General features: G+C 32.0%; 2 protein-coding genes and 1 pseudogene across 6 annotated transcripts; 1 reads left to right on the forward strand and 2 right to left on the reverse strand.

Moving 5' to 3' along the window:
* Positions 1 to 668: 668 nt before the first annotated feature.
* On the forward strand, positions 669 to 10,330 carry LOC106666762 (dnaJ homolog subfamily A member 2-like). 2 transcript variants are annotated; one of them, XM_014394182.2, is made up of 9 exons: positions 669 to 1,120; positions 3,392 to 3,654; positions 3,765 to 3,845; positions 3,916 to 4,055; positions 4,506 to 4,648; positions 4,721 to 4,919; positions 4,981 to 5,108; positions 5,180 to 5,381; positions 9,907 to 10,330. In XM_014394182.2, the coding sequence occupies exons 1-8, from the start codon at positions 1,052 to 1,054 to the stop codon at positions 5,378 to 5,380; spliced, it is 1,224 nt and encodes a 407-aa protein (XP_014249668.1). In that variant the 5' UTR covers positions 669 to 1,051; the 3' UTR covers position 5,381; positions 9,907 to 10,330. The 2 variants fall into 2 exon arrangements, with proteins under 2 accessions (XP_014249668.1, XP_014249669.1); XM_014394183.2 differs by lacking the exon at positions 9,907 to 10,330 and adding an exon at positions 5,452 to 5,986.
* Positions 7,062 to 8,391, reverse strand: LOC106666686 (annotated as a pseudogene).
* A 3,475-nt stretch (positions 10,331 to 13,805) lies between the features above and the next one.
* Positions 13,806 to 23,271, reverse strand: LOC106666749. Of its 4 annotated transcripts, none has more exons than XM_014394154.2 (13): positions 23,234 to 23,271; positions 22,315 to 22,530; positions 19,706 to 19,838; positions 19,471 to 19,637; positions 19,264 to 19,390; positions 18,618 to 18,727; positions 18,127 to 18,552; positions 17,383 to 17,624; positions 17,188 to 17,320; positions 17,019 to 17,105; positions 16,861 to 16,946; positions 16,570 to 16,727; positions 13,806 to 14,644 (listed from the first exon to the last, which is right to left on the reverse strand). In XM_014394154.2, the coding sequence occupies exons 2-13, from the start codon at positions 22,522 to 22,524 to the stop codon at positions 14,604 to 14,606; spliced, it is 1,920 nt and encodes a 639-aa protein (XP_014249640.1). In that variant the 5' UTR covers positions 22,525 to 22,530; positions 23,234 to 23,271; the 3' UTR covers positions 13,806 to 14,603. The 4 variants fall into 4 exon arrangements, with proteins under 4 accessions (XP_014249640.1, XP_014249639.1, XP_014249641.1 ...); XM_014394153.2 differs by lacking the exon at positions 23,234 to 23,271 and adding an exon at positions 23,005 to 23,186; XM_014394155.2 differs by lacking the exons at positions 22,315 to 22,530; positions 23,234 to 23,271 and adding an exon at positions 20,979 to 21,075.
* Positions 23,272 to 23,287: the final 16 nt, after the last annotated feature.

A 23,287-nucleotide genomic window follows, 5' to 3' on the forward strand; every position in this document is an offset into this window, starting at 1 on the left:
TTCAACTCGACCGACGTTGATCACCTTAAATCAATTAGGATTTCTTCTCTAGAGGATGATGTTCTGCGAACTTTGGCCGAAGAAAATCCCAGAAAAAATGTCCAAGAGCTTGCAGAGAATCTTTTAGTTAGCAGGTCGACCCTTAAACTTTTGATAGATTATTTTTCAACAACAGTTGCAGTACCATTTTACCAATACCCTTTATTTTTTAGTCAGTGTTTGATTTTAGGAAAGGAAATTAAAGAACATTGAAATGAATTACATGAAAATACTTTTGATTAAACTATTTTTCAACAATGGTACAGCTACAGTACCATTTTACCAGTACCATTTATTTTTAGCCAGTTTTTGATAGGAGGAAAAGAAATTGAAGGATATCAGAATGTACACGATAAAATTTTGATAGACTATTTCTCATCAATGGTACAGGTATAGTACCATTTTACTATTTAAGCGGTTTTTAATAGGGAAAGGAAATTGAAATATAAAGGATAAAAGTTTGATAAACTATTTCTCATCAATGGTACAGGTACAGTACTATTTTACTTTTTTAGGCGGTTTTTGATAGAGGAAAGGAAATTGAAGTATATCAAAATGTATCACATGATTTATTATCATCATAGCGTGCTGATAAATTCTCAATGTATCCAAAGAGATATATTTTAACAGTTGTGCCTTCTTGATATTGACTAGTGAAACAGATTTAAAAACAAAATTCCTACGATCCTGGATTTACGTATTAAACCTCACGACGTATTAAACCAAAAGAAACACGTAAATGTTTGTCTAAAATCTCTATATATTTTTTAAAAGAAGAGCCAAACAGATAGATAAAAAAATTCAAGGATTCTTTTAAATTGTCGCCTCTAGTTGGGACGGAGCTATTGAAACACTAATGCGACATCTAGCTTTAGGTTAGACCTCCTTTTCAACTGAGGGCTGACTAGAGTGCTGGGCACTTTTGAACGTCTCTTCCTTTACCTTTCATCCTTGGAAATCGGTCGGATTGATTTTCTCCTCCTAGGATACGGAATTTATTTGAAAATTGAAAATGGCAGATACAACACTCTACGAGATCCTAGGCGTTTCTCCCAGCGCTTCCAACAATGACATTAAAAAGGTTGGTGATTCATTTATATCTCTTTCGTTTCACACAGGGCAAAGCAGCGTTTTATTAAGTAGTTTTTGTTTTATTTTTATTACACTTAATAAAACCTCTGGTGATAATTAGTAAAGTATTTTAAACTCGGGCATTACATAGCAGACTATGTGAAGTCAAATAATTGATTTGTATACGTTTCTTATTACCAATTATATAATTTGGTAATATGTTCTTGTGACGTTTTTTCGTGTTTTAATCTTCCAAAATGTTTGAATATACATTCTATCTTTCCATTTTTAATTATGTAAGTTCGTTGTTTTTTTAGTATTAAAGAGTTTACATTTTAAATTGTAACAATATTATTTAATGAATTACAAGAGTTCTTCTGTCATAGTCAGTAGAACTTAAACACAAACTCTTGTAAGATGTCGACTTAATTCTTTTTCACAATGTGGACCATTTTGACTTTTGAGATTACTGCTGATTCCTCTTCAGACGTATTCCACTTGTATGTTGTAGCAGACTGAGGAACAAACGGCAGTGTGTGGTTTTGTCAGCATGTGAGTTGACAAGGGTGGTGCTTACCACGGGGAATGGTTAGGCCATCCGTATTTACCAAGCTAGCAATTCTGGGCTTGAATCCTGACTTTGCTAGTCAACTAACTTGACAAAAGTAGTTAACATTAAACCAGTATACAGGAATTACTTTATGGTAACTCAGGAAGCTGTGTTGCATCTGTTCTCTTGTGCCAATCGCTTCATTATTTATTGATGACTCATATTTCACAGATGTTATGCCATTTTGGTTGGATCATAACTCGGTTACAACTTTGGTCTGAGTATCAGGGCTTAAATGGTGAGTTCTGTTGGACCCGGACCGTCACAAGCCACGGAATGTAATTTTGCATAGTATGCATTCTTCATGTGTCTGTTTATACCTAATGCTTAAGATGCTACAGCTACGTTAACAATTTTGTCCGATTATCACGGTCTTTAATAGTCGCTGTACATTGAATTATGACGGACCTCAGGTAAAACAGTGCAAGAAGGCAATTTTGTGCCCTATGGACACTTTTTTTTAAATCCTGATCCTCTATTGTACTGTTTTTTTGCCACTTTCGGCAGATCACTGTCAGACCCTTAAGTTGAAGCAACAACGGCATTGGCTTAAAATGGTTATACGGTTGTTGAGAATCAAAATAATCAGAATAGGTCGAAACTAGCGAACAGAACATAATGGTATACATTATGTGAGTATTCTGGTCATCAGTTTCAGCTTTCCAATGAAGATGGTAAGCAGTTTGATGATTGCTATTTTGTTGAAATTCCATTATTATTCAAGGCTGGTGGGAAAATAGAACTTTATAAGATTTCTTCATCAGATGCATAGAAGCAAAATATTTTTTGTGTTGCATATTAAATCCATAACATTATTTTAAATAATACTATTAAAAAATGGCTTTGTTATGTCGTAAAAATGTCACTTAGCCTTTTGTCCAACATATAAGTCCATTAAGATACTAACAGTTGAAATATTGTGAAATTTACTCATGCTGGATGTGGAGTGATGCACCAGTTTGGTTATTCTAATCATTTTGGTCTGCCTATCCACACTGTTTAGGTGGTGTGGGTTCATTGTCTTGCCTCACCCTACTTATAACCTTCAGCAAGTATAAAGAAAAAAAAAAAATAAATGGATGGATTGTGAGCGTTCCTGTCCATCTGTTGAGGAATATGCAACCATTCTTAGAATATTAAGACTACTGGTCTACACCTTGATCTATCTTATCTTAAATACTTTACAAGGAGGCAATAAAAATACGACTCTGACTATCTATCGAAAACTTTGAGAGAAATGTGTCTCCTATCCAATGGGGGTCTTATTTTGTGTATAGTATTGGGGGACAATTTCCTAGAATTTAAACTTCTTCATGCAAGGAAAAATTGCAATCCTTCCCAGTTAAAATAACCAGGGCTGTCTGACCAAAGATCGTCAAAGTATCTATAACTATTGAGATAGTTGAGTTAATAACTGCGAGGACAGTTGAACAGAGGAAATTTAGACCAACGGTTTAAGTTTATTTAGGCCAAGATGTGACAGTGTTGAATATTCATCTATTAAGATAAGGGTAGGGTAACTCCTAAATGCTTTCTTCTGTAATTCTCACTCAATGTTGATTTTACTTTGAGTATAAACTTTTACTTATTTGACAGCCAAAACAATTAAGTATTGATACAATGACTTCCTTTCTTCTTTTCCATATTTTCTTACATCAAATATCATTTTAGGCATATAGAAGATTAGCCAAAGAGTATCACCCAGACAAGAACCCTGAAGCTGGCGATAAATTCAAGGAGATATCTTTTGCATATGAGATCCTTTCAGATGAAAAAAAACGAGAAACCTACGACCGGTTTGGTCTTGAAGCATTGCAGAATGGAACACATGAAGGCTTTATGAACCAGGACTCTCTGTTTTCAACTTTCATCAGTGGACTCTTTGCACAAAAACGAGGCCCAAGGAAATGTGAAGATACTGTTCACCCTCTAAGGTTGGTGGCAAAGAACATTTAGTCCTTATATATAACAGCAGTAATAATAAAGTTTTAGTCATTAATGTGATTAGACTTATTCGATTTTATTCAATAAAATTTTGTTTCAGAGTAACTTTGGAAGATTTATACAATGGAAGAGTTGCAAAATTGCAAGTGAAACGTAGCAAAACATGCGGCTCTTGTGATGGGTATGGCTAATACAAATATTTCTTGTTTTTTATATAATAATGAGGATTTTATTACTCATTGTTTTCTTAGGAAAGGGACCACAAAGGCGGGATCTATAAAACCTTGCAGCAGTTGCCAAGGAAAAGGATTTAAGGTCTCTTATCATCCATTGGCTGGCAGTAGAATGGCCAAAGAGATCAGGACAATGTGTAGTAATTGTGATGGTGAAAGTGAGTTCTCACAGTTCCTCCTATGTTTCCAATCCGTGACAATTTAGACAATATTAATAACGATCTTGATGATATTTTATAATTTAAAAAAAAGCAAATAAATTTAATGTGATGGGTTGGGATTGTCTCGAGTAAAGTAAGCTCAAAAGAGAAGAAGATTAAAAAAGCATTAATATTTATAAATTGATCTTGAATGAATTAATAAACTTGCCTCACCCAAATATCGTTATCACCTTTTTTATGAGAGGAAATATACTAATTTGAATTGAACAAATGAATAGACATCATGTGTGCCGGATTCCCAGAGAGCAAAACTCCTAGTTCGCTAGGTGTATTTGCCCATGAGGATTAGATCTTTGCTTCACGCTTTCTTGCAGCGATCCATTGATCCCTTTTTTGGCACTATTTTTTATAAATATATATGTAATAAAGTGTTTGAATCTATTTTAGGAACTGTCATTAGCGATAAGGACAAATGCACAGCCTGCAATGGAAAGCGACTTGTCAACACGGCAAAAATCATCGAAGTACATGTCGAGAAAGGAATGAAGAACGGTGACAAGATAACATTTGAAGGCCAAGGCGACCAGACAGTATGTATCAAAAATTGTTAAAACATTTGTTGGTGCTCATTTTAAAGTTATAAATTATACATTTAAAAACAGCCTGGAAACATAGCCGGAGACGTCATAATTATTCTTCAAGAGCAGCCCCATAAAAGTATGAAAAGGATTCATAATGATTTATTTATTAATCATGACATCGGCATCACTGAAGCACTCTGCGGTTTCACATTTTGTATTAAACACTTAGATGGCCGGGATCTTGTTTTAACAAGTAAACCTGGCGAAATTGTTAACCCAGGTAAACAATACTTATTATAAATGAAGTCCAGATATCATAACATGCTTATTTTTTTTAATAGAAAGCATAAAAGGTATTGTCGGAGAAGGAATGCCGATACACGGAGTTCCGTACGAAAATGGGAACTTGTATATTGTGTTTAAAATTAATTTCCCTCCGAGCCATTTTGGAACAGAAGAAGATTATGCAGTAATAAAAATATAATATTTAATCTTTCTTTCTGAAGATAAAGGGTATGATAAAAAAAATTACTGTTACAGAAAATCTCCTCTATACTTCCAAGACCGGCATCACCTGAAGCAGTTCCTAAAGATTATGAAGATGTTTGTCTTGTAGATTATATCGAGGACCATAAGTCTTCAAGGCGGGCTTCTGGTTCTGGAGAGGTGTACGATGAAGACGATTCATCACCACAAATGGGATTTTCACGTGGCAGTGGTATAGCATGTCCTTCACAGTAAGGTGAGAAGTTTGTTAATAATTTGTGATTTGATTGCTAATTTTTTTTAAAACATGAATATTGTCTTTTCAGTCTTATGGTTCAATCATCGAACCTATAGATAGGATGAGTTTTAATTATTTGAATGGATAGATTTGATATAGACGAAAGGACAGCTTTATACTTGTGTTTTCAACATTGTATCAAATTATTTTTAACAAAATTATTTTGCCAAATATTACAATTTAAAAAAATATAATGATTTCAAATCAATGGTATTATTAATTATGTTTGGGATAACATCAATGTAGTCCAGCAGTATATTGGCAATTTAACCACTTACGTAATTAACACTGAAATGACACTCAAGAAAAAATTATTTTGGCAAATATTACAATTTTTTAAAAATTAATTTAATAAAAATATTATAGTGATTTCAAATCAGTAGTATTATTAATTATATTTGGGATAACATCAATGTAGTCCAGCAGTATATTGGCAATTTAACCACTTATGTAATTAAAACTGAAATGACACTCAAGAAAATAAATTAGGTTTTGTTCACAAAATGACTCAAAATCCCCTAAGAAAAAAAAGAAATAAACTAGGCAGGCCTGATTAGGAAAAAGACAATTATGCTCCTATAAAATCTCATTTATTTCCAAATAAAGAAGTTCAAAAAAAATATTTCATTCCTTCGGAATTACGAAAATAAAATGAAAAAGAATCTTTTATTTTCAAACGTATGCAATTAAACAATACATAACCCTTAAACCTCAAACTCATGTACAAAAAATCAACACCTCCTCATAATTTTTTTTTTTTAATACAAACAGGAGCAAAAATATATGGATCATATAGAGAATTTATTTCATTTATTAGCTCGATTTCAAAAACCTAAGGCAGTTATGTGACAAAAAATAAACAAATACACAAAAAGTTATTTGATTTTTAATAAAAACCACACCCATTTTGATAATCTTGTTTCCTATCTGACCTTACAGTGTAAAGCCATTCCTACAAATTTATCATAATAGTAAAAAATTAATTACATTCTTTAGATTGATACCCTATTTACCTCCAATAAAGACTATCATTTTTTCCATTTGATCATAAAATAAAAAATAAAAATGTTGAAATACCAGTTGTATATAATAATTAATGAATATTAATTAGGCTAGATGTAATTTTTATAATTATATTACTAAGAGATAAACTTATGGTCTATCTTTCCTTTTTTTTTTTAAATATTTTTTTTTTATAATATTTACATTTTAAAAAATTATGACAAAAAAATATAAGTTGAAAAATAAATTATTTTGTGAACGCAATAACATAATTTGATTTCAAATCCATAAATAAAAAGACAAGGGATTCTAAATAATAATTAGGAAGTTAGAATTTTTTTAAAAATATGCTGTCTAAGAGCTCCTTTTATTAAAAACTCGGAGAAATCATCAACGTAAAAAGAAATTTGCCCCCAAATCTTCAATTAATATTCTATTGATAAGTGATACGCATCTTTATATATCGTTTTATTTTTATTTTATCTTCGAATCATTACTTAAAAGCGCAATAACAGGGGAGTGAAAGTAAGATGTTGGGGGAGAGAGAGAGATAACAATAGAGTGAGTTTAATAGATTTGATGATAATATTGGGAGCCTGCAGATGACGTTGCTTAATCTCTCTCCCTTGTGTTTTAATTGTTGCTTTTTGCATCAATTCCATTTGTCCCCAGTTTTTGACTTCCCATCCCCCGCAAGTCGCTCATCTTAGTGACTGATCCTCGCGAAGAACTAAACGGAGGCGCCTGGTTAGGCACTGCTCACATCTTCATTCTATGATTTTGCGCACTTTACCAATTGCAATGGTTTTACCCTCATCCCTGAGAGTGAACCTTCCCATTTGTGGGAACAACTTGAATTGCTCTAGACAGATCACTCCGGCGCATTCTATCCTCATGATGGCGACTTGGTCTTGTTTGACAAACCTTGGCCTAGTTTTAGTTTTTTCTCCAGTCTTCTTGTCTATAAGGCAAATCAACGCTTTGACAGTGACCTCTTCAGCGACACAATGGATGTGCATAACGGCTGAATAAGCCCGCACATATAATAGATTTGTGCTCGAGAATGACAACCTGAGCATCAAAAACTTTGCCGGTCTTGGCAGGTGCGTTGGGATCACAGAGAACAAACCCAGGAGAGACATCCTCCTCTTCAATGCCTTTCAGCTTGACTTTTATATTTTCACCAGGACCTACAGACGTGACTTCTTCATCATCTGAAAACAACTGATCTACTACTACTGGGGTCCTATTAGGCATTAAAATGAGGGACTGTCCTTTTTCTCATTTCGCTGCTTTCAACCTTTCCCATGACTACTGTTCCCATATCCTTGTATTTTTCAACGACAGGCATGAGAAAAGGTCCGTCCATTTTTCTGTTAAGAGATGGAAGGTTGTCGATGAATGTTATAAATGGCACTCCTCTATACCAGGGGCACAGTTTTTCATTGATTTGTTCTTTTAGGCCAAGGCCAGTAAGTCCTGAGACTGGCATGAAAGTGAGATCCTTAGTGGTGTGCTCCTATAAAATCATACATGCAACAATAAAAACAACTGCTTATTTTTCTTGGTGTCAGAACTTGTTTGCTGGTCAACAAAGTTTTGTTTTAAAAACTCCCTGGAATTCCTTGGAGGTTCTCAGCCTCTGCTGATCCTCTGAGTAATTTCACCTCCACGGCAGAAAACTATATCCATCCTCTCACAAGTCAACTGCCAATTCTCTTTTTCTTTCTTGACCATATCCAAATCCACCTCTCCTCTCCACCATTCCTCGCTCGCCTGCCTTTGCCTCGTCCGGCTCCCTGCCAAAATTCAAATTTACATCTCTTAAACTTGGGACTCAAAACAAGAACATATTTTTAAAATATTTACAGTTTGTCCTAGCCTTTTCCCTCCAACTCCATACTTTGTTACCACACAATAGTTTGCCTGGAGTACTTTTAGTATCGATAAGAAATTTACTTGTCATCAGGTGTGGTGTTTAGTGACCATTAGTCAATGATTATTCGGAGATCGTGAGATGCGATCTGGTGTGACGTAGGTTTTAGAAAAACGTTTTTCTTTATCGTGCCAACGTTACGTTCTTTATTGAGATCATCTTCAGGGCCTGGGATTTATAAACATTGTTTAAATTTTAAATACATGTGGGATGTAAAAAATGAATTTATACAATGCTATGAAAAAAATTTTGGTTAAAAAAAATTATACAATGCTAGAAAATTTTAGATTAAAAAAAAATTTATATAATGATAAAAAAATTTAGATTAAAAAAAATGAATTTATATAATGCTAGCAATAGCTGCTATAAATTGTATAAATTCATCCTTTTTTAAATCTAAAATTTTCTATCAGTATATAAATTCATTTGTTTTTATCTAAAATTTTCTAGCATTGTATAAATTCATTTTTTTTCACATCCCTCATGTATTTATAAAATTTAAACAATGTTTATAATGCCAGGCCCTGAAGATGATCTCATTAAAGATCAAAACATTGGCATGATAAAGAAAATGTTTTTCTAAAATCTTGATTAATGAAATATTGTCTGCTATATAGAGGTAGCTATTTTTACCATATGAGTGAAAAAAATCTTAAATTAAATACATTTTTACTTTCAAAAGGAGACTTATTATAAACATGAGCTAGTATAATAAAATGTAATTTCAAATGTATGAACACAAAAATTAGATATGACAAAATTAACTTTTTTAAATCTAATTTTCAATTAAGTTTTGTATTAATATATTTTATTTTATTCCATTTTTTCCATTTTATTTAATTTTTTGTATTAAAAATTTTATTTTCAATGGTCGACTGCATTTTCATTATTAAGTCGTCACTCAGCCTGTGGGTTTGGAATGGATTTTTTCGATTAAAAACTTTGCAGCCAAGTCTCGCTCACTTAATTTTATATTAACATTCACTCACTTGAATCATATTAATTTTTTTTTTTTATTGTCAAATGCATGTGGAGAGGCATATTTAGTATTATCGTGTCGAAATCCGAAGTCATACTGAAGAAGTTCAAGGTGTCTGTTAGGGGAAGGTTCACTGTACATAATTTTAATTAATTTATTGTAGTTAACAACCCATAAGATATAAATGGATATACTCATATACGCTGTATATTATATATTTTTAAATTAAATCAGTTAAGTAAAAAAAAATTTAATACTCAATTTTTCTTTTTACTTTTTGTAAATGATGATCCTTTACAAAAAGTGAATCGACATACCCACCCCATCTTTATTATTTCTATAAATACTCATTGTGTATTGCACTGTGCCTTATGGGTATAATCACCCTTTTAAACAGATTTTTGAAATTTAGGTGCTCTAAAGGTCCCAGGTTCGAATCCAGCGGCCCTGCATTCGAACCTGACACACTTAAAAATGAGCTTTCAAAAACACCTGCAACCTGAGGGATCATATAACCTTTTAGTTGAAATACCATCATAAAAAAATAATAAATTTCTTTGTTTCAGCCATTTATTTTTGCTTCATCGGGAAAGAAGAGTTAGGTACAAAGGAGGTTGATGAATATTGCTACTCTCTTCATTATTTCTCACTGTGATTTTTTTCTGTTTTAAAAACAACTTTGTTATAAAAAAATAAACTAAAAACAGAAATGAATTTTGTGTGAAAATTAAAAAATTAAGATTCAGACAAATAATTGTTTTCCCTTGCGTTCTCTTTCTTAGATCTATTGTTTAAATATTAGTAATTAAAAGTTATAATTTAATGTTAAATATCTGTAGATAATTTTAACGTTATACCCACATGGACCGCTCTAGCAGAGTTGTTACGGCGTCTGATTCTCTGATTTGCCGAGGCTGTGGTCCTCAGTTGAATTTTCACATTTCCATTGAAATTTTGGAGAATTTTGAATAAATGAATGATTTAAAAATTGAAAAAGTATTTTAAAGTGTTCTGGCCCCCTTCATCCATCCATCATTCATCATTCCAAATGGGTTGTTCGTTAAAAGTGTTCCATGAATCCCCTGGACTGAAACTACTTATGTAACTAGTATATGCATTATGTTCACTAGTATATATAGACACACAATTAAAATCAATTTGATTGGTTTTTGATAGAATTGTCATAAATTAATTCCTGCATCAATTCCACAATAAATATTAAAACTGAATTTCAATTCTCCATGATTACATCTGATATAGCATTTAGTTACCTTTGAATAATGTTAGAGTGAGCACACTTAGATGTATAAATGCGCACATTTTCTAATTTAAACAACAAATTTTTAATTAAAAATATATGATTTTTAAATTAAGTTGAATCATTATTTTCATTGTTATCTAAGCCAAAGCCAAGCATCCCCATCAAAACTCACTCACTACATAAAAATCTAACAAAGGTCTAGCCTACTCATTCCCATTTTTGCAGCCAACAAGTGTCGCATTCAAAATCCAACTTCTAGCTCATCGCTGGGTGGGCACTGAACCAGTGACTAACTCTAAACTATAATTGACTAGTGACCAGTGTCAAGTCCACTCAACTACTCAGTGCTGATAGCTCCGTACTCGTTTCAACTACTGACTGATCAGTGACCACCCACCCTTTTGATAGCCCTGGATATTTGCAAAGCCCGGAGGGGTTGGGGCTTTCTTTCCTTTGCAAGCTACCCTCTGGTTTTACCATTTTGTATTTCTTGAGCTTTTCTTTCGAGATTCTCATGCAACCAACGAAAACATGAAATATGTTGCTTCAACTTTTACATATCCTCATTCTAATTGTTCAATACAGTTAATATAATAATCTTTACACAATTGATTATTAATTAGTTATGATTAATAATTAGCTATTCAAAAAATAGTCTCACGACTTTTAAATAACCAAATAAATATATAGATGTATGTGAAGATTTATCAAAACTTTGAATAACAACGAAGCTACATTATGATAGTCATACAATTAAATCTCATTTTTCTGATAAATAAATCTTTTAAAATATGTTATGCTTCCCAAAAAGTTTTTCTAAGAAAAAAAAATCTCACGACATATATTATTTAAAATGAAGTACATAGAGGCCTTTTATCATTATTTGTGACGTCTCTGGGGTATTTAACATTTTTTATTAATACTGGCGTTAAAATTTTAGTCAGCAGAAGAAATTTATTTTAAAAAATTATTTACCCTTGTCACAGGGTGTCACAGTTGCGGTGAAGTGTGTCTCAAGCAGATTTCTTAAACATGTTTACTTAACTACTCAAATCTCAATTTCGTAGGACTGACCTATTTTTCAAAAATCACAATTGTAAATGTATTTAAATAATGCTAATGGAAGGGTGAATAAATAATTATTTAACAAGATAGACCGATAATAGGCAAAGAGATTAAGTTTACAAGACCATGTAGGAATTTAAATAAGCTTACACATTCAACTATGAATCATCAATTTTCTCTAAGTGGACAAGTGTTTCATCAACTGTGCATGATTCACCAGGAACAGATAAATGACCTGATGAAGCGGTAGAAAATAATATCACAACTGCTTTATCAGATTCTTGCCTTTGAAGACGATCACGAAATAAAATAAAAAATCAATTCTGTGCCATAACTTAATGAAAAATCAGTGTTCATCATTAAGACATAAAATATTCCATCAATTTTTTTTTTTTTTTTTTGGCATTGACCTTTTGTCTTCAGCCATGTTTATTATTATTATTTTTTTAAATTTGTTCGTTATAAATTATTTATATGCTGCAACGAGTTCGTTTGACAAAATCGACCAGGGCCCGATAAACATCGAAGTCTTCTGTACATATTAAGAATTTATAATTATAAGGTTTTGCTATTTCGCACTGGTCTATCTCACCGAACATAGTCTTCCTTTCTTCATCATATTTTCTGCAATGCCACACTATATGTTCCGCATTATCTATTAGGTTGCATACGGTACACAGATCACTGTCTTTCTTTCCCATCATGTGTAAGTATGCATTACAGATGCAGTGGTTTGACCGTAGTCTACCTATTGTAACAATGGCTTGCCTTTCAAACGTTTCTTTGGTGAACCAAGGAACGCATCCGACTTTCGGAAAGATGGATTTATACCATTGTCCAGTGCTTGATGATTTATATTTCTTTGTACTATATTACCATTGAACCAAGAACTTAAGAAGATAGTCCTTGCACTAACTCCAGTTGGTAATTGTTCATCATTTGGTATATTTAAATTTATATTAGCTTTATACCAAAACACCAAGTATCTTGTGCCAACAGCTGAGGCAAGATTTATGTGAGAAAGGAGTGGGTGTTTATCTTACATGTTGTGACTAACCATTGGATGGGGTTGCTGAATTTGTCATGGCAACAGCAACCCCATTCACACCACAAGTGTTCAACTCTTAGTAACCTCTGCAATTTTCTGATCACTGCAACCCCTATATTGATATTATGTTAATCATAAAACTGTATTGTTCATAATGGATTATCTAAGTACAATAAAAATTTAAAAAAATCCCAAGCATTAACATTTGACATTTCTGAAGGATCTGATGTGCTAATTTCTAGGGGGTTGATGTTGTCTTACAAAATGTAGATTTCAATTTGTAAGTAGCATTGTTGGATTTTGCCATCTTCAGTAATAGGTTTGTCTGAGTTCAGATTTATCGTATCACAGACCACACCCATTATACAATTTAGTATAATAGCCTTGTGTGGTCAGTCAAATTTCTAGTATATATATATTATGCAGGGTGGGCGACCAAGACCCGAGGGGTTAAATGCCTAGGTAGACTCGTACCCCAAATTTCTGGTATTTCACAGTCTTCTAGGGTGATCAAGCTGTATCATGGAGAAACAACTGAAGATTGCAAAATGGTAGCAGTGAGGATGAGGATAATTGGGTGATTGGAAATGACCTAACTAAAGGTGTATCACCTAGCAGACCTAAGGAGAAAATCTCAATTAAATATATTGATTAATACTACATATTATATAATTCTAAGCAAATTCTACTGTCCTGAAACAAAAATATTTACGAGGAATGCAATACGTCTAAAAGGAAATAGCTTGAAAAACGTTAAACATGATTCAGGTATGTAATGAGGATAAAAAAATTTTCATATTACAAATTATTACTGGTAAGAAGTCAATGATCATTAATGTTATGATTCTGATGAATTATGTATTATGACTTAAAGGCTGTTGATTACACATCAATAGTTTACTAGTATGTAGAAACATACTGAAATGAACTGAACTGTTTAGAAACATAACATACACTTCTTTTTATTTTGACAAAAGGTTTTACTAATTGTTAGTTTCTTTAAAATTAATTAGCATCCAAGTGGTTAGACAATAAAGGAAATATTGTATATTATGTTATTACTTTTCTTTCAAGCAACTGAAAAAGCATAATACAAACAATAAAATCCCTTTATTGATTATTCTTCACAAAACTTGTTCAATTTTTTCTGAGAATTATCCTTAGGCAGATCAAAGTTACAAAAAAATAAAGGCTACTATGTGAGTCAAATAAGGCAACAAATATATTAAATAAAACTTTAAAGTAAAAGGATTACTTTTTTCAGGGATGTACAACAATTTGAAGTTATATAAAAATAAAATTAAAAAACTGCTCATTAACAGAATGATTTATATTTAACTATTGTTTTATGCAATAAGTAGTTAATTATAAATATTCGGTAGTCAATAGAAGAAAACATAAATATACTTTAAATGCTAAAATAAAAATAAAAAATTTCCAATACTTGGTGACTGCAATATAACTGGACTTTTGTTCGTATATTATATCTTATATGCAGCAAACTTTTGTGTTTTTTTAGTTGATTTGTGATTAGTTATTAAATATTTAATAATTAGCTATTTTGGCAAACCAAATATCACAAATCAGTAAAAAAATATAACATATTTATTATATCTATGACATATTCATGACTTCTTTTGTAAACTATCAATGAATATTACATTAAAAACATGGTATTTATGATTGTATATAAAACATTTCTATACGTTATGTTATATGTAGGTACATTGTATATATAATTATATTTATATATTATATAATTAGATATTATTGGATATAAAATAATAATATTACGGGCCTTATAAAAGCACTTAATGTAAATACTAATATATAAAATTTGGTAATCACATTTGACAATTTCCAAGGTTGCTTTCATACAAATACACGATTCATTCGTAGTCTACGTTGTCAAAAAGAACTTCGTTTAGAACTAGAAAATAAAAATGTATTAGCTATATTATTTAAAAATACACAATGAAAAATAATATATTTCTCAATAATAATTTAAAGCTTTCATCAACCATGTAAATCCAATTAAAATGAGAACTTGTTTTATTCGGGTTGTTGCTATATTGAAAGCAGAAGCATTGAATATAGTATAGCTTCTCGTAAATTATGCTTGATTAATAGTTGTCTGAGCATTATTCTAAAAGTTAAAAATTTATAAAATGTCACAATCAAATAAAAAGATAAGATTACGTTCGACAAAAGGCAACTCAGTAGTAGCGCATAATGAGATAGTGGACAAACTAGCTAAAAAAACCACAGTACATAGCATCATTTTTTATATGAAACGTCCCAGACTTAAAAATTCTCGGTCACATTTGTGATGTTTTGACTTTGTGAAATATACAGCTCTACAAAAAAAAGTAGCGCATTATGTACTTTTTCCATAAGATCAACACCTGTATTTGTTATATTTCTGGTATCTATTAAAAGATTTTGTTACTGTTCAAATAAAAATACCCATCGAAAACAAAAAATTTAATAAAATAAAAAATTGCTTTTGTATGAACATGATGTTATAAAATAAACTTAATAAATAAAAACATCTTTAATAGGGTGTGCTACCTCCTCTTGCTCTTATTACACACTCTAATCTTCTCGGCATGCTCACAATTAAGCCTGCCTTTAACCACATCTTGAGAAATTTCAACCCAAATCTTACATAACTTTCAGCTCAGCTAAGGTTATAGGGTTAGTTGTTTGTTTTACCCAATGTCTGAGCTCGTTTCAAAAGTGCTCAAATTCAGGAACTGAATAACACTGGCGGTGATATGCGATCTTGCATAAATAAGAATGTTTGTTACATTAAGTGATGGCCTATTAAAAATGTGTAACTCTATTTTTGCAACCAAAAGAAATTCTGCTCCACACCATAATTGGTTAACTGATCTACTTCCAAATGACACTCTTTCGTCAATGTTGCATTGTTTGTAGCTCTCTGTCTCTAGCTAGCTCTCCAGCTCAATAAATACAAAGATCTCTGTCTACTGAAAAGAGAGAACACTGGGGAAAACATATAATTCAGTTGCTGTCCAATAGTTTCTAGTAAGCACTGATCCCATCGCTGGCTTTCTGGGGCTTAAAATAATTTCTGCAAGTCTCCTCTTACTGTTTCAGCGCTAATGGCACATCCCGTCTTATGGTTCGAACTTCAAAACCTTTGAGACATTTCAGAAGCAGGGGAAAAGGGATTTCCCAGTGTGCAATCTGATGAATTAGTCATAGGCTTGTCCTGCGACTCTTGGGCGTCCCGATCCTGGTATCTGAGTACACATTCCAATCACTCGGCACTGCTATATGCCTAATTTCAGGCAAACCTAAACCTCGTGCCATGTAACACCGACTTCTTTCATCCTCAACAAGTTCAATGGGCTACTACGGCTATTTTCGTAATGGTTTTTGTTTCACTCCATCAACACAAGAGCGAATAAGGGCATTTTTAGAGAATGAAATTCCCTTGTTGATGGTAAACATTAAAATGGAAATTTTAAATCACATTAGGAAATAAGCGATTTTGCTTCACAATCTGTGACAAAATCATCTAATAATAATTAGTAAAAATCAAAATTTCAAAGTTCACCACTTTTTTTATGGAGCATGGAGTGTATTTCATTTAAAATAAAAATTACATGGTTCTTGGGTGCTTTAGCTCAGACTTGACTGATAGATGAAAATGAGTTTTATTTATGTTCTTGAAGATGTCTGTAAAAGGAAAAATATAAAAACAAAAGTAAAGCCTTTGAATTTTGCCAGGTTGCTGGCAGAGCTTGTCCTTCTACCAGGGACCAGAGGAAAAAAGCTTTAACTATCATGAGGAATATTTTTGAAACCTAATATAAAACAACTTACCTTTAAGAGTCGTATCGATTCGTTTTAAATTTTTTAATGTAAGTGCCAATTCTCTTGAAGACGATTTCTGAGGAGAACCTGAATTATCATGGAGTTCAAGCTGTTCCAGTTCAATTGAAAGAGCCTTGTATTTATCACTCTCTTCATCATACAAATACCTGAGAATTAAAAAAAAAATCATTAAAATAAAAAGCATTGTGAATTTTCATTATTCACTTAAAAAATCACTACTACCATAATAGCCAAGCTGTTAAATTTATTGTATCAAACTACATAAATAAAAATAATTACCTTAATTTTTTTAGTAATGAACTTGCATTCACTTTTAATTTACTAGAAAGATTGGATATTGCTGAAACTACTAGATTATCGACACCCTACAAATAAATTAAACAAAAATAAACATAATTTCAGCAGAGTAATTTCTTTAATAAATTGCAACAACAAACCTCTAGTTTGTGTCTAGCTCGGGGCGAATTGGGGCTATTACTAAACAGAGATACTTGACTATCCCTTGGAGTGTTTTCTAGCGAGGTCTTTAAAAACAAAAACAAAAAAATACTGTTATTTCAATAAACAATTGTTGCATTAAAAAAAGTAGCAAACAAAACAACGAACCTTGGGTGCTTTAGGCCAATCTTCATCTTCAGCAGACAGTGTGATGTCCTCCTCATCTTCAGATGAAGAGGGGCCTGCAGAAAGCTGTCTTGTGCCGTGAAAGGACGCCGATCTCAGCACTGAGGCAACAGGGCTGAAACAAATTGATTACACCGTAATTTACAAAAAAACAACAAAAACTAAAAATGTTCAAACCTTTTAGGTGCTGATCCAGCAGCAGTCGCTGATTGTGATATGGAGTTAAAAGGCGATTTTTTGGAAGGGACCTCTTTCTTTTTACCCGCTGCCGCCGCCTTTATCGGATCATAGTTTTTTCGTCTTTTCCAGTTTTGGAATTCAACTTCTTTAGATGATAGAGTTGAATTACTTCTTCCTCCACCTAATGATTTCTTTTTTGTGCTAGTGGTATCATTTTTTGGACCTGATAAAATTGGCGACTAAAAAATATAATATATGATGTTACTACATTGATGAGTTTGTATTATGAAAGAAAACTATTTTATTACTTTTTTACTAATAGCCTTCAGTTTAAATTTTTCTTAAATTGATAACCATAATAATGAAAATGTGTGATAATAAATAAAACTTGAAACCATTTTTATCTGATGTCTTAAGTTGTGAAATTGCTGCATTGAAATTGAAAAAACCTCTGTGAAGTGAAAAAAACCCTGAAATCTGGTCTGTTAGACATGTTTTGGCATTTTGCCATTTTCAGAGATTCATTGAAGATGATGAAATGTCAAAACGAGTCTGACAGCCCAACACAGAAAGGATAGGCAGTCCAAAATGATTGGAAACAACCAAATTTCAGTATCTTAAGTATTATTATTAAATGAACAGTAATGTTTTGAAATTATTCTCTATTATAAATTAGTTCTTTAAGAATGCTGTCTTACCGACAACTTATCATTATTATGTGAATACCTTATAAAGATATACCTGAACAGAATGTTTTGGTGCTCTCATGCTAAGCCTGACATTGTCAGTCCGTGATAGGCATGATTGTGGAGGAAGAGCTGGAGTGGTCGGCTTGGATCGTACTGACGAGGTCGACCGTTGGGGAGGAATTTCAAATTTACTGACTCTGGGCTGCGGTTCAGCTTTCTTTTCTACGTCTAGCCTCCCTCGACGAAGGCTAAATGCTCTGTTGTACCTACTTACTGTCGAGGCTTGCGACTTGGACCCAGATTCACTGGCGCTACTGTCTGATCGTTGGAGGGATTTTTTTGTACACTTAGAATCATTTTCAGACTCTCCTCCGGAGTCCAATGAAAGGCACATTCTTGCCTCGATGGCCGTCATCATTTTTTCAGTCGCTTTCAGGTAACATTCAGTGTCATAACTGGCTTCGTTCGCTTGCTCTTTCTATGATGAAAAAATTAAAACAAAAAGAATGTATAACAGTAGATATATTAATTTTTATTGCTTACTTTTTGTAAAGAAAGATCATTAGATTTCAAAGAAGACACATTATTGTTTATTTTCCCTCTCGAACCAAGGGTTGCTCGAGTTGCCATTGGAGAAGGAATCTTACTAACAACTGAAAATGAATAAATGAATTAGAAATAATTTAAGTAGTTAAGACATCTATTTATTTATTTTTTTTAAATAGAATTTCATTACATATAAAACTTGGCAAATTATAATTTAAATTGAAATATTAAATGCTAGAATTATTTCTGTGTATACACCATAAAAATATGAATAAAATAGTACTTAACCTGTTTATACTCATTGTTTATATTTATCTAATTTATAAACAGATTTGTTTGATGATGATGATAATATTTTGATATTTTCAAGATATACAACTTTAACAAAGTACCAGTTATATATTAGAAAAGTTTTAAAAATATACATATGTATAAGTAACAGTTTATATTTTTGACATTCTTTAACACAGTTTTATGGAGAATACAAGTAAAGGAAAAAGAAGAATAGACAAATCAGAATGACCAGAAATGATGTTATGTTCTACATTTCAACAAAGAAATTTAAATTTTTATTATTTTAAATTTAGAACTGGCCATTAATTTTCTAATAAAACGAGAGAGAGAAAGTTTTAAAAATACTCACTGTTTGAAGCTTTTACAATTTTCGTTGGTGGATTATTTACATTTGAAACATTGTAAGAATTTTTATGGTTGAGAGTTGTCGATGCCCATTCACTTACCCAAGCAGTAGAATCATGCTTATTGTTAATCTGTGTAAAAAAATATAATTCAGATTATTTAACAAATCAATTGATATTAAAACATTATTTAACAACACAAAAAAACATACACTTGTGTCAATGCCATAATTAGCATCAATGCTGAGCCTAGCAGTGACAATCTCTGGAGTTTCTTTGTCAATGGTGTAAGTTCCAGTTTCACTGCCTGAATCTGAACTTTCTTCCTCAACTTGTTCTGCGCCCATGACGATAGACAAATCTACTTCAGGTGGTGAAGCTTAACAAAAAAAAAAAAAACGGCTAGTTTAAAATAACAGCACACTTTTATCGTTTTGGTTATCTTACCATAAGCATCTAAATTTGTCTCTATTTTAGAGCTGGTCTTTCCGTGTTCATCCTCTGGATCACTTGAAAAGTAGCCTTCTGAGTGGTTTCCTGGTTTTTTCAACTTTCCATTGGTTACTGTTTCTGCTATGTTCTTCAAAAACAAAAATAAAATCAAATTTTAATTCACTTTTTATCTTAAAGAAAACAACATTTTTATACAAACAATATTATATAATGGTTTAAAAAACAAAAAAAGAACGTGATGAAAGAATGTTGTGTAAGACTGTTTTTAAAATACCAGTCGGTAGTGTTTGGCTGCCAATGCTATTTTTACAAACGCACTAGAATTTAGCTAGATTAATTAAAAATGATTTATATCAAAAAATATCCTTACAGACAGTTTTATTTGTACAGACAGCTTAGAAAATATAACTAGTTTATTATCCTAGAAAATTAAAATAGTAAAAGCATGTTGGAATGATCAAAAATCTATAAAAACAAAGTACTCCACCTTGCTAAGCTATGTTATATCAATTTTGGACAATCAACTGCTCAACTGAGCTTAATCAAATATTTGTCTTATTCAAGTACCTGCCTACAAGTTCTTGGTGTAAATTTTATTTCTACATTTAGTTTTCCGAAAGAGATTAATTTCAATTAAAACCCTCATAATATTATTATGTCAATTTTGTACCTACTGTAATTAGGTATTGTACCAATAAACATCAATGACACCAATAATATAATTGACCTTAAGAAAATATCCCGCAGTAAATATAGTTTTGAGATTTTTTTTGTTGAAGATTGTAGGCCAAACCAGTAGTTTGGTCATCTCAAAACATACTGGTCTATTGTCTTTACTGATTCACTAATAAGCATAATGCATATCAGGATATGATAAAACTACAAATAAATATAATTATCGAGCCAAATAAATATAAGAACAGAAGAGTTCAATCTGAGATGAATTTTTTTATTCTAATAATAACTAAACAGCCATAAAACAACCTCTTATCATTTTATCTTTATTGTTGATATCTAAATTGTTTCTTTATTGTTCAAAATACAAATATATATAATAATTCAATTAATTAGTCACTCAAATACAAAAAAACAGACACTCGTATTTTGTTGTTTATTTTAAATTGTATGTATTTCTATCTTTAAATTAATTACAGCATACTTATTTTAACGTAAATCAATTTAAACAAGATCAAATATTCATGAGTTTGATCAAGCATTAGCACGAAGATGTCCCCAATAAATAAAGGGGTGTACTTCCTCAATCTACCTTAGTGCAGTCAAAAGATCCATTCTGTATTATATCAGTTCAGTTTGGGCATGGTTGTTGATTCCACATCAAAACATCACTGACTGTATTTGAAAAGATTGTGCTAATGGAACATGAAGCAAAGCTTTTTTTACATCTTTTGCACATATGGTCCCAGTCATCTGCCATGATAGTGCGATAAGAGCAATAAAATTATCATCTCTAGATGTCGTACATCTCCACGGTTGACCACCACCTTGTCTTGGATTTAAACTTCCGCTGTAGACCATTGTGGATAATAGAACACACCCAGTCTTGGGCTATTTAAAGGACATTACATATACGTTTCAAGTAAACTACTATTATTCTTTATTTATCTCACGATCTCTGAATAATCACTGACTAATGGTCACTAAACACCACACATTATTCTCTATGGAAAATAAATAAGTACAAGTGTTTTTTTTTTTTTTTTACTTTGAGTGCATTGTTACATGAGACTTCTCATGTCTTACCAAATCACCTACAATAAGTAGCTTGTGAGAAGTCTAGGGTTTGACTTTGGTTTTTATCCACCCTGCTCACTGATATTAGCAACGCCTATTGACACCTAGGACATTTCAGACCCCAACCAAATCCATCAAATGTATAAAATAGAGTAAAGTAACTCCAGCCATACAGGACAGCTTAATTATACAATAGGCCAATGGGTGTACGGACAAGGGGACTTTACAATACAATTTTCATATCATTATCAATTAAAAAGCCATGGACATTGTCCAGATTCAAACCTAGAACTGCTGCAAGTACAAGGACACCATAACTACTAAGGCCTAACTGTGGTCCCACCCAAAATTGTGCAAATGTATATTTACATTCTCACCAATTCTTAAATGCGTATGTTCCCATATACATATCGTTTACTCAAATAAGGGGATACTCAGCATTCCTCCATCAGCCCTTTCACATTCTTACTAATAAATATTTAATGTCAAACAAAATTTGATGGAAAAACTGTTAACTATACGCTGTAGAAGAAAGTTTTTCAAAATAACAGGTAGAGATAAAATCTAGAACTCATAGAAGGCAATTATTTGTTTGGAACCCGAGTAAACTTATGCTGGACACACAAACAAGTGATGACTTCATATGGCTTATCCTAAATCGGGTGGAAATGATTCAGATAATCTGAAAACCACCTTGTGCCTTGACAAGTAGTGCAAGGCTGATCCTGCCCATATATTCTTATATTACATTATAGATTGGTTTTTATGAATGAGATTATTAAAGATCTAAATACGTACAAGATATGTTAAAGTGAAAAATGACTAAAAAATATATATTGTTATTGACTTACATCACCATCATAAACTTTAACTACAGGTAAGGAAAGGTTTCTGCTGTGCCTCTTTAAAAATTTGTTGTTCACTGTTTTGGGAGAACTGAATGTGACAGTAAATGCCATCGGCTGTAGTGGAACATCGTCCTGAGGCGTTTCCATCGAAGCACATTGTCTGTTTTCCATCACCCCGCAATATTTGCTTTTTATCTCCTCATTTCGTTTCATTCAGCTCTGAGAATAAACATAGAATAAATTAGATTCCTGGAGAAGAAAAAAAAGAACAAATGTGGACTTTTTGAATATTTATTACTGAGGAACAAAGAAGGTACCTACATCGTAGACAAACAGCATGACATATTTATAGAATAAAACCTGTTTTAATCACATTTAATTGATTATATTAGATAGGATAAATTGAAGAAGCATAGAATATTATAAATAATTGCTGTTTAAACTAGGAAGTGTTGATGTATTTGATCTTTACTTATAATATATTCAGTGATTCATTCAAATGGCCTACAAAATAGAAAAAAAATGTAATTTTAAATAATTCAACTCATTTTATCAACCTTTTTTTCTTGTGTTTTAATTGAAATTTTAAATATAATGGTTCTCAAGGGAGTGTTGTAAACTCACACTGGCAAAAAAATAAAACAAAAAACGGGGCATTTCAGGAGTAGTAAATTTTGTAATTTCATTGCTTACACTTCTAAGGAATCGGAGTTCTTCGCATCCTGTCCCAAGCAAACATATTTCAATGGAAAATTCAACGATTGGCACTTTTTAATCACAAGGTTGGAGTATTAAAAAAAATACTGGATGCACTTTCCGAAGTATGCAGAAGTGAAACGATAAGACAGACAACAGTAAAGGGGAGGTTCACAAACCTCTGTAAAGGGCAAAGGTTGGTGTAAACTTCAACGACCGACTTTACCTTCTTGTCATCCTAATAAACGATCCTCTCTGGAATCCGGTTAAAAAATGTTGT

Source organism: Cimex lectularius, unplaced genomic scaffold (assembly GCF_000648675.2).
Source record: "Cimex lectularius strain Harlan isolate CLEC.00 unplaced genomic scaffold, Clec_2.1 scaffold2, whole genome shotgun sequence".
NCBI classification, from domain to species: domain Eukaryota; kingdom Metazoa; phylum Arthropoda; class Insecta; order Hemiptera; family Cimicidae; genus Cimex; species Cimex lectularius.